Below are 12,403 nucleotides of genomic sequence, written 5' to 3' on the forward strand. Positions count from 1 at the left end.
ATACGTATGCCACTGCAACAGAGAGCATTTTTATAGAAATTGGCAAATAAAATTAACTAAACTGGCATAAATCTAAAATTTTTTACATTTAATTCAAGGTCTGGTCCTAGAGCATAAACCCAAAGTGGAACAAACTTTCTATCTCATACACACACACACACACACACACACACAAACATACGTATGCCACTGCAACAGAGAGCATTTTTATAGAAATTGGCAAATAAAATTAACTAAACTGGCATAAATCTAAAAATTTTTACATTTAATTCAAGGTCTGGTCCTAGAGCATAAACCCAAAGTGGAACAAACTTTCTATCTCATACACACACTCACACACACACACACACACACAAACATACGTATGCCACTGCAACAGAGAGCATTTTTATAGAAATTGGCAAATAAAATTAACTAAACTGGCATAAATCTAAAAATTTTACATTTAATTCAAGGTCTGGTCCTAGAGCATAAACCCAAAGTGGAACAAACTTTCTATCTCATACACACACACACACACACACAAACATACGTATGCCACTGCAACAGAGAGCATTTTTATAGAAATTGGCAAATAAAATTAACTAAACTGGCATAAATCTAAAAATTTTTACATTTAATTCAAGGTCTGGTCCTAGAGCATAAACCCAAAGTGGAACAAACTTTCTATCTCATACACACACACACACACACACACAAACATACGTATGCCACTGCAACAGAGAGCATTTTTATAGAAATTGGCAAATAAAATTAACTAAACTGGCATAAATCTAAAATTTTTTACATTTAATTCAAGGTCTGGTCCTAGAGCATAAACCCAAAGTGGAACAAACTTTCTATCTCATACACACACACACACACACACACACACACACACACACACACACACAAACATACATATGCCACTGCAACAGAGAGCATTTTTATAGAAATTGGCAAATAAAATTAACTAAACTGGCATAAATCTAAAAAATTTTACATTTAATTCAAGGTCTGGTCCTAGAGCATAAACCCAAAGTGGAACAAACTTTCTATCTCATACACACACACACACACACACACACACACACACACACACACACACAAACATACGTATGCCACTGCAACAGAGAGCATTTTTATAGAAATTGGCAAATAAAATTAACTAAACTGGCATAAATCTAAAAAATTTTACATTTAATTCAAGGTCTGGTCCTAGAGCATAAACCCAAAGTGGAACAAACTTTCTATCTCATACACACACACACACACACACACACACACACACACACACACACACAAACATACGTATGCCACTGCAACAGAGAGCATTTTTATAGAAATTGGCAAATAAAATTAACTAAACTGGCATAAATCTAAAAATTTTTACATTTAATTCAAGGTCTGGTCCTAGAGCATAAACCCAAAGTGGAACAAACTTTCTATCTCATACACACACACACACACACACACACACACACATACACACACACACACACACACACACACAAACATACGTATGCCACTGCAACAGAGAGCATTTTTATAGAAATTGGCAAATAAAATTAACTAAACTGGCATAAATCTAAAAATTTTACATTTAATTCAAGGTCTGGTCCTAGAGCATAAACCCAAAGTGGAACAAACTTTCTATCTCATACACACACACACACACACACAAACATACGTATGCCACTGCAACAGAGAGCATTTTTATAGAAATTGGCAAATAAAATTAACTAAACTGGCATAAATCTAAAAATTTTTACATTTAATTCAAGGTCTGGTCCTAGAGCATAAACCCAAAGTGGAACAAACTTTCTATCTCATACACACACACACACACACACACAAACATACGTATGCCACTGCAACAGAGAGCATTTTTATAGAAATTGGCAAATAAAATTAACTAAACTGGCATAAATCTAAAATTTTTTACATTTAATTCAAGGTCTGGTCCTAGAGCATAAACCCAAAGTGGAACAAACTTTCTATCTCATACACACACACACACACACACACACACACACACACACAAACATACATATGCCACTGCAACAGAGAGCATTTTTATAGAAATTGGCAAATAAAATTAACTAAACTGGCATAAATCTAAAAAATTTTACATTTAATTCAAGGTCTGGTCCTAGAGCATAAACCCAAAGTGGAACAAACTTTCTATCTCATACACACACACACACACACACACACACACACACACACACAAACATACGTATGCCACTGCAACAGAGAGCATTTTTATAGAAATTGGCAAATAAAATTAACTAAACTGGCATAAATCTAAAAAATTTTACATTTAATTCAAGGTCTGGTCCTAGAGCATAAACCCAAAGTGGAACAAACTTTCTATCTCATACACACACACACACACACACACACACACACACACACACACACACACACACAAACATACGTATGCCACTGCAACAGAGAGCATTTTTATAGAAATTGGCAAATAAAATTAACTAAACTGGCATAAATCTAAAAATTTTTACATTTAATTCAAGGTCTGGTCCTAGAGCATAAACCCAAAGTGGAACAAACTTTCTATCTCATACACACACACACACACACACACACAAACATACGTATGCCACTGCAACAGAGAGCATTTTTATAGAAATTGGCAAATAAAATTAACTAAACTGGCATAAATCTAAAATTTTTTACATTTAATTCAAGGTCTGGTCCTAGAGCATAAACCCAAAGTGGAACAAACTTTCTATCTCACACACACACACACACACACACACAAACGTATGCCACTGCAACAGAGAGCATTTTTATAGAAATTGGCAAATAAAATCAACTAAACTGGCACAAATCTGAAAAATGTCACATATGCAACATGGAACAAGCTTGTAATATATATTCTATAATATTCTGCTTGTTCTTTCACATGTTTATTAGCCATGTGATTTATAAAAAAAGTTGTTCTGTGTACCCTTCACTCCTGTTCATTACAGTTTATTGGTGCTGTTGTTTTGTATTATATTGGTTTATTTACTTTTAAAATTCATCTTGTTCTAAAATCTCTTGTTCTAAAAAAATAAATAGTTGTTGATAAATAATTTTCTGAAATAAATAGTGTGTGATTACAATCATGTCATAGTGGTGACTTGTAATGTTTTTTTTCAAATGTATGTATAATAATTTGCAAAAGCAAAAAAAGTCAAAATATATTAGAAAACAACAACAAATTCTAACTCTGACAAAACTACAGATTTTTTATGTATTTTAAAATGTTTAAATAAATATTCACAAAATATATATCATAAAGTTGTGAGGAGAAGTTGAAGCATCAAGAAAAATGAAGTGAAAATGAATGAGTCTCTATAGCACTCTAGTGGATACATGTGGCCATTGCACTTTAATTCCTAACCCATAAGAAATAAAGTTTTTTGACTAACCTTTAGATGGCAGTATTCTATCCCTAACACATAGAGCAATGTCCAGAAACTATTTAGATTTAATTAAGATCATCATTTAAGTGATTTTTTCTTTAAAAAATCATTTTTCATGAGCCAATTTATGGCCTAGTTATGTAATTGTGCAGTAAATAGGTAGAAAACTTCAAAATTTCCACAAAAACACAGCATAAATGTATAGTTGAGAAGTAAATAAAAAAAATGATATATAGTTTTCCATATAAAAAATGTATATTTCCTTATGCAATCGCTTTTTAAAAGTTTGGGGTAAAAATGACCCCAAAGACTTTAAGTGTTGTCCTTTTTTAGGAGTGATTTAATAAAGCCCGCACTTGGATCCTCAACTCCGTTATTACACCTCCCTCGTTACAGAGATAGTTAAACCTAATCATAAATCTTTTAGCATTTTTTTTTTAAATTTCATTTTTGATCTCACAATTTTTTGAATACCTTCAGTGCATGGTATAGAAGACAAATACCAAGTTCCCAATCTGTACTTCTCTTGTATTCTGCCGATAGATGCTTATGGAGAAAAACTCATTTTTCTCAGAAGACTGAAAACTTATTCAATAACGTAGTGTAACTGCTCGGCCAATGGTTTGTGCAGTGATTATAAAACTAATCTGAATCTTGCAGAATCTGGCATTTTGCCATAGGAACTCAGATCAATTCTCTTTCAACAAGGAGGATCTTCCCTTCACTGACCTTCAGGACTTGAAGACGCTCACCATAAAAACGCCTTGCTGCAGATAGAAGCTGCCTTTTGTCCTGTGCCTTCTCGCCAATCCACCTTATTTTTGAGCTGCTCAGTGACCAGCGCAGACGCCAGCTCATTTCCTGCTGCCATCCTGCGAGCCTAAAAAAGCTAATTTCTCTTTAAAAGAGCAGTGCCATTGTTTAAAATCCGCACTGTCATTGCACGTTCTGGAGTATTGCACTGCACGATGATGACCGCCATATTCAGAATGCCCCACGTGGAAGCCACTCTGACTGAGATACATTGTTCACATTATGTTAAGCCCACTCGTAGCCATCTGGATGAATGGTTCCTGCGGGGGCACCGCCAGACCCCTCGTCAGCGAACTTAATTTTCCTGGAGGTCCATGGCGAGCTTACAAAGTCATGGCATGCTCCCCACTCCACCCACCTTTGTTTTAATTTTTCTTCTGCTCTCTCCTCAGTGGGCTGCGCTGAAGAAAAGGGTTACGAGAGCCTGCCTCCTCTCAACGAGGCAGTGGCTGTGAACCTTTGCCCGTCCATTGCCATTGGGTGGAAAGCAAAGCTCGTTAACCCCTCCAAACCTTGTAGGACGACTTCTGCCCTTGCTGGACAAGCATATTCCTCCGCCGGGCAGGCTGCCTCAGTGCTACAATCCATGGCTGTGCTCCTGGTCTTTCAGGCCAAACTCCTCCAGGCCATGGATGAGTCAGGATCTGATGCTGCAGCTTTCAGGGGGTTGCACAGTGCTTAAGACTTGGCTCTAAGGGCTTTCAAGGCCACAGTGCAGGCCATAGGGAGGTCAATGGCCAATATAGTGGTGCTGAAGTGCCGCTTATGGCTAAACCTCATAGATATTAAGGAGGCTGACAAGGTTCTCTTCGACTCCCCTACAGGGCTGTTTGGACCTGCCGTCAAAGGATTTGCAGTGATTCACTGCAGCTCAGGAGTCATCCCAGTCCATGTGACACTTCTTGCCTGAAACGCTCCAGCTCTGCAATGGCCACCAGTCGCCCCAAGCCTGCTCCAGCTCAGTAGCCAGCTAAAGCTGCACTGTCGCCTGCTCAAAAGCCTAAGCCCCGACAACGCTCCCGCTCTGCCAAATGTGATCCCTTTCCAAAGCACCAAGGACCCCGGCCCAAGCTGAACTTGGACCCTATAAACCTGGTGTCATCCTGATCCTGAGGCCTGGCAGGCCATCACTGGAGTGTCTCAATTGGTTCTGGGGATTATAGAGATCCTGAAGCAGATCCTCTCACAAATCCGCCCAGGGGACTGTTTTTTTTTTTTTTGCTGGATCTGAAAGATTCACATTCACATCCAGCCCCCCATCACAGACAATTCTTGAGATTCGCCTTCGAGAAAGCAGCTTATGAATACACGGTCCTGCCCTTCAAGCTGTCTCTGGCTCCCAGCACTTATGAAGTGCATAGACATGGCCGTCTCCACTCTGAGACAGATGGGAGTCCGTATTCTAAATTACCTTGATGACTGGCTCGTTTTAGCATAATCGGAGGGAGAGCTAATACCCCACATGTCCCTCCTACTCAGCCAATTAGAGATCTACTCAGACTCAGGATCAATTTTCCCAAGAGCTCTCTGTCCCCCAGCCAGCAAACTTTGTTTTTGGGGGCAGTGTTCGACTCAGTCCACAGTCTACTTCAGTTGGGTCTGCTCAGAGAGATACCCCTTCAGTACTGGTTGAAACCTCTAATTCCACCCAATGCGTGGCATCATGGACACATCCACATCAATGTGGACCAAGCAATCAGCTTGTTGCAAGGCTGGGCCATGCCCCACATGGTTTCTCTTTGGGCATAAATTAACACAATGCTTTAATTTATCATGTGGGGAACATCCTTGCCAGAATTGTATTAATACTTCTATAAAGTTTCTTAATGTATTAAAATATTATACATACTTCCCACTTTTCATTCATACCAAAGTCTTGCACATAAAATATGCTTTCATTCAAGCTCAAATATCAGAAATATCTTATACAGACATTAATAGCTTTACCTGCTAAAAAGGGGTTATAAAACATTGATTAAAGTTGCACAAATTACATGAAACACATCAAGCATATATAAGACATTGAGGTCTTATATAGGATGTTGAGCCATAAAATTGTCTCTTTAGTTGATTGGATTTATCAATTTATCCATTAAATGGTCATGAGTATCACGGCACATCTGGCCCTCGGAGGGTCTTCAGACGGGGGAGTTTCTTCTCTCCTGCTGATTGAGTTAGGGTTTTAGCAGTTGCGATCAACTGAGGGATAAGGACCAGACCTTTACAGGAAGCCGGTCTCAACAATCGGTCATCATGTGGATCATTAATTAGTTTTACGACAGCAGATGGCTGCGGAGGAAAACCTTTGGTGGAACAACCTAGTTGTTCATTTCCTGAGGAGATCCAGGAGGCTCCATTCGCCACGGCTCTTCACGCTTTCTTCATAGGATCTGCCCATGGTCCAGAGAGCTCTCAAAGGCTCCCCCTTTGAGCTGCTTTAGTCTGCCAGCTTTGTCACTGAAAACCGCTCTGCTGCTGGCACTAGCATTGGTTAAGCGAGTAGGTGACTTGCAGGCACTCTTGAAAATGCCCTGTCTATCTTGAGTTTTGGCCTAACTACTCCAAAGTTATCCTTAAGCCAGTACATGGGTATGTCCTGTAAGGCTGGAGTCAGACCGTCTGGACTGAGGGACGACTTCTCCACAAGAAAACAAAGACTTTCCTGATAATTGACATTTGAACACTCTCCTGAATACCCTCCTGCATAAGTAACAGTTCATTATCAACATTGATTTGCGCAACATGTCAGTTAACAATGGTTCTGTGTAGTAACAGCTGCTCTATGTGAAATCACGCACCTGTTGGAATTTACCGCTGATAAGAGAACCGGCTTTACTGATGAGATGTGCATTAATCATCGGACGATATATATCGGTGCACTCCTACCAAATATATTTAAAAAACATGGCATACAAGTTTTAATAGAAATTACACTGAAGCATGTTTCAATTACCATAAGTGCTTTCAAATGCAAATATAACTTACCCCAAAAAGGATTTGGATACTTGAAATCAATTGTTGTAATTAAAAAACACACACTTTTCAAGCAAAACATTTCACAAAATGAAGTTTTGTTTAGATACACTGTTCAAAATGAAGACAAAATGTATTGGACACTTGTTAAACATTGCGCAACGTTTCTATATAAATATGATTCTCTACACAAATGTGGTTCCTCTGATGTGTGAACTACACTGAAAAATAAAAATTGCTTGAGCATTAGTTTTAAAAAAAGTGGCCAGAAAAGTGAAGTTAGTTCTAAAAAAAAATAAAACCTATTTAGATATGCAGAAATTTAGTATCTAAAGAAATTCATACATTTTAAAAACATTTCATTATATTTCTATAATAAAATATCAGTGTCCTTATGCTAACTCTTAACTTGCTGGGGAGGATAACGAATAACCTGTGAACTGTAAATGGACGTCTCTTCTAGGGCTGTCTCTTCCAGGTAGGTACAGTATGTCCTAACCCAGTTAAATGATCAGATGGATAATAGGCTACAAACCATTTTCTTGTCACACAGATACACAATGTGTTGGACACTTATTTGTTCACGTTTTAACAATATGGGCTAGTAAAATGTAGAAGTATTAATGAATCTGCAATGTCGAAAACACAATTTAGCACTAATTTCAACCTAGACCTACTCCTAGTTTTCAAAAAAAAAAAATGCACAAGGAAAAGGACAAGTTAATTATCTTAGAAACAATAAAAAAATGCATTATTGGAGGCATTGGAGACATGTTTAGATGTATGTACAATTCAGTTCTGTTCATTCTGTGCAAAGATATTTATACATATTTGCTCAACCATAAAAATTTATGTCATGTAGCATCACATTTATGATGACCAAGTCATTCACACTCATGCTACATACAACCATTGTAGCAATTAGATCTTATTTTATTGTAATAAAGATATAAACAAAAAGTATACATATTACAGAAAACCTACAGTTTATAATTATAATTGTGAACAATTATTCTAATTTCTAACTAAGAACAAAAAGCAAGCTACAACTGAAGTAAAATTCTTTTCAAGCAGTTTTAAAATCTAAAGATTAGACTCACATAGAAACAATGACATTTTATTAATATAAGAATATTTAAAATTACAGTAAAATAACAATATTAAAGCTTAAAAGTGATTATAAGACAAACAAGCAAGCTACAACAGAATTCCCTAACTTTTTGAACAATGAATTGCCATGGCGTCCCATGATTTTTATTAATATTTTAGTTTTTTCATATCTTTGTGATTGCTGAATAAGGATTTTTAAAATCATTTTACAGTTAAGCATAGCTACAAAAAAACAAACAAACAAAAAAAAAAACTATTCATATACATTTACTTGTAAGACAACTCTTCCAGACATATAAAAATTGCCTGGTATTTCCAGGTTGTTCATGACTATGTTGCAAATACATTTAAAATCAAGAAGACACACAAATAAGGGAAACCTGGTCTCAATCAACAGTCAAATGATGAGCTGCTGCCTCTTATGGTATCAACCAAAAATAAAATAAACACTGTTTAGTACTAAAAGATCATCTGTGTTTTCCAGTGTATAATGTACAGCTCATTGCTTTTCAAAGATTAGCATGCACAGTCCCTTAACCACATGAAGGCTGAAGAAAGAATTGATGATCCTGGTCATTCTCCAGTCCTTCTCAGCCTAAACTCATCAGCATCCTGTGATTGAAAGTTTCTCCTCCAGCCATTTATTTAACCTGAGCATACGTCACATCACTAGATCCAGCTGCTGAAAATGTGTCAATTAAGTAAAAATGCACATTTGAATTTTTGCACATTTAATTTTATTCTTAGATTCTCAATGCTTGTTTGCAGTTATATGTAGCTCCTTGTGAATTGTGATCTTTTTAATTTGACACTCACCTTGATGGGTTTCCAGATTCAGCTGAGAGTACACAGTGTCTGAACCTTCACTCATATTACCTGAAAGATGCCAACAGTTTATATCACTAGTGCTGACTCTGTGTCCGACAGGGATATGAAATCTTTCATCATATTCATAAAATCTCTACAACTTCTACAGAAAATAAATAAATAAATATATATATATATATATATATATATATATATATATATATATATATATATATATATATATATATATAATTATTACTTTTTTTAACAATTATATGTTTGACCAGATTACCTCAAAATATTGTATTGTTATTTGCATGCATTGATATGGATCAGGCTGATTTCACAACGTTTGTTTGGGAAAATGAAAAAGTGAAAAAAGAGAAAAAGTTTTTGTTGCTATTTTGTGTTGTGGGAGAAATTAAAATCAAATGGGCTTTTTACCGCAGAGGTCTTTAGCTCACATTATTATCACAATCATTTAACCATAAGAACATGAACTTTTGTTTCAGTTTACCTTTGTTTTCTTTCTTTTTCTTCTGTTTCTCTGTAGATTTGAGCTCAATCTCAGCGTAGGTGAGTTCAGTAGGTCCACTTACAATGTCTACAATGAATAACAGAGTAAAGGATGAAAAAGAACTGAATTTGCTCTGTAAATATCAGTGAAATTTAAAACAGGGAGATTTGATTATTTATAAAATAACTACTGCCTTAGTAAATGATTAACCTGACTTAATTACCTTCTGTATCTGTGCTTATGTCTTTATTAATTGTGGCATCACAAGAGTCATAAATATGAGCAGTTTCTGTAATAAATGAATGCATCTTATTAATTTAAGCCCACAGAAAAATATTGTTTTCATGTTGACACTGATTATAGCTAAACTCAGCTAAATATGTCATGTGCTATTAACAGGATAAATTACATGTGAAATATTTTGTTATGCATTATTGATAATGAAATGAAACTGAATTACATCAAATTAAAATGTTAGTTACATAGATATCACATTACACTTTAGAAGAGGGGGAAATTATTTAGTTTGAGATCTGTCTTGTGAGCTGAAAGTTATTTCTAAGTATCTTCAATCTCAGCTTGTAAAGATTTATGGTCAAATGATTAATGGGTAAAAACTGACCAGACATGAGTGTTTTATGTCCCGCTTCACTCTGGTTCTGCTCTGACGTCTGACTGCTGTTCTTCTGTTCACTGACACGAGAGAGAGACTGAGATCTTCCACCTAGACAAACAGAAACTGTTCAGGAAAATATGTTGAGGAAAAAATGACTTTAATTTCCTTTAAACATACATAAATTTGCCAATTTGTAGAAGTCTGTTATTTGGAGTAGTACCTGCTCAGCAGAAAACTACCCAAAACCCTTTAAAATCGTTCAACACAGTCAGTTTGGGAGACCGGTTAAGATCAGATAACCAGCTGTTGAAGGACAACAGGTCACAGGTTTAAGAAATATGTAAAAGAATTTTAATATGGCAGAAGATGAACCTTTGTAGTTTCTGTAGCGCCACAGCAGGACCAAGACGACGATGATGAAAACTGTGAGTCCAGCAGTCACTCCAACTATCACAGGATTGAGATCATCAGATCCTGATGTTCTGGAGGAAGCTGAGATCAACACATTGTACAGTCATATTTGTGCTGTATATTACACAGAAACATTTCAATAGTGTTTACAGTTCCTACTCTCACCTGTGACTGAGATCCAGCTCTCGGGTGACTCTCCTCTCTCTCTGTGTTTGCAGGAGTAGAAACCCTCGTCTGACTTTGAGACAGTAGAGATGATCATCTCTGTCGTTTGACTCTGGATGAGTGACCCATCTTTATAGAAATCAGCTCTGAGGTTTGCTGGAGTTGAGTATTTATATAAACAGCGTAGAGTCAGAGTCTCTCCTTCAGTCACAGGATGAACAGGACTCTCCAGAATCACACCAGCTACAGAAACAGAGCAAACATCAGCTGATGAATAGTAAGAATCAGAAAGCGAATCCGTGCCGGGCAAAAATGATGCAAATTGAGAGATGTTCTAGTAAGTTTGAGACCTAACCCAAATAGGACAGAGTTACAATAATCAATACAAATATAATAATAATAATACATCATCTCTGAACAATTATGGTTAAACTGAGTTTTTTTTTTTTTTTTGCTTTTGTTTATTTATGACAAAAGGTTGAGCAATGGTTTAATACTCAAAGGGTTAATAGTCTTGCAGATCACATCACCTACAGAAACAGAGCAAACATCAACTGACAAAGAGTGTCAGTGTCTAACGAATCAGTGTGGTGTCAACAATATCGATAATAATGCATTTTATGTAGAGGTGCCATTCAAAACACTGAAGAACAACTTACAAAGTAAGTAATAAAGACAGTAATAAAAAAAAAATGTGAATAGACGCGAATCCAGGTCAGGTGACGAGAATTATGCAAATTGGGTGATGTTCTAGTAAGTTTGAGACTTAACCCAAATAGGACAGTTACAATAATCGATACAATAATAATAACAATAATACATATTCTCTGAACAGTTCTGGTGAAACTGAGAATCACAATGATTTTATTTTATTTTTTAAATGACAAAACTCAGAGGTTGAGCAATGGTTTATTATTCAAAGGGTTAATAATCTTGCGGACTCTTGTCATTTAGGAATAAGATTGTGTGGGTGAATGAATTGAGATCAGAATTTGTCTATTTATATCTGAATCATAAACTGAGGGCTTTGTGAACTGAATTAACACAGAAACACAGACTCACGGTGTACAGTGATATTAACAGGATGACTGTTCTCTCCAGATTCAGACTCACACCAGTACACTCCAGTGTCTTCTGGGATGGTTTTTCTGATTGAACATGTGGATCCTTTTTGTGATCCCCACACTGATGAACAGCCTTCCAGCCGTCCCCATCCATCTGTGTATCTTCTCATTCTCCATCTACCAGAGTTACTCTGCTCCTCACAGCTCAGAGAGAGAGAGACAGATGTGAAGTGTTGAGTTGTGCTGGGACTGACGATCAGAGAGACTGGAGGAGAAACACCTGAGAAGACAATTACAACTACACTTCAGAAATCAACTCAAGACACTTTTATTGATCTAACACTTCACACAGCCTAAATAGTTTCAAAGCAGCTTTTCAGATAAATATTAAAGTTGTAATATCTGAAATCCATAAGTCATCACTGAGTATTTCTATTTAAAATTCATGATCGAAATTACACTTTAATATACTGTATTTGTCTCTCTGCCATCAGCAAGCCAAAGACAACTGTGATAA

The 12,403-nt window shown here is 36.5% G+C and overlaps 1 protein-coding gene across 5 annotated transcripts in view; it reads right to left on the minus strand.

The window, feature by feature from the left end:
* Window positions 1–5,482: 5,482 nt before the first annotated feature.
* LOC132131761 (Fc receptor-like protein 5) overlaps window positions 5,483–12,403 on the minus strand; it is an 18,909-nt gene continuing 11,988 nt past the window's right edge. The window contains exons 5-12 of one of the 5 annotated variants that reach the window (XM_059543860.1): window positions 11,885–12,166; window positions 10,823–11,065; window positions 10,619–10,738; window positions 10,253–10,369; window positions 9,854–9,919; window positions 9,631–9,717; window positions 9,123–9,182; window positions 5,483–6,642 (exon numbers count right to left, since the gene is read on the minus strand). In XM_059543860.1, coding sequence (XP_059399843.1) covers window positions 6,605–6,642; window positions 9,123–9,182; window positions 9,631–9,717; window positions 9,854–9,919; window positions 10,253–10,369; window positions 10,619–10,738; window positions 10,823–11,065; window positions 11,885–12,166 — 1,013 coding nt within the window. In that variant the 3' untranslated portion in view covers window positions 5,483–6,604. Of the gene's footprint in view, window positions 6,643–8,096; window positions 8,989–9,122; window positions 9,183–9,630; window positions 9,718–9,853; window positions 9,920–10,252; window positions 10,370–10,618; window positions 10,739–10,822; window positions 11,066–11,884; window positions 12,167–12,403 lie in introns of those variants that run through there. The other 4 variants (XM_059543862.1, XM_059543859.1, XM_059543858.1 and 1 more) reach the window with 4 other exon arrangements.

The sequence above is a fragment of the Carassius carassius genome, chromosome 48, assembly GCF_963082965.1.
Source record: "Carassius carassius chromosome 48, fCarCar2.1, whole genome shotgun sequence".
NCBI lineage: Eukaryota > Metazoa > Chordata > Actinopteri > Cypriniformes > Cyprinidae > Carassius > Carassius carassius.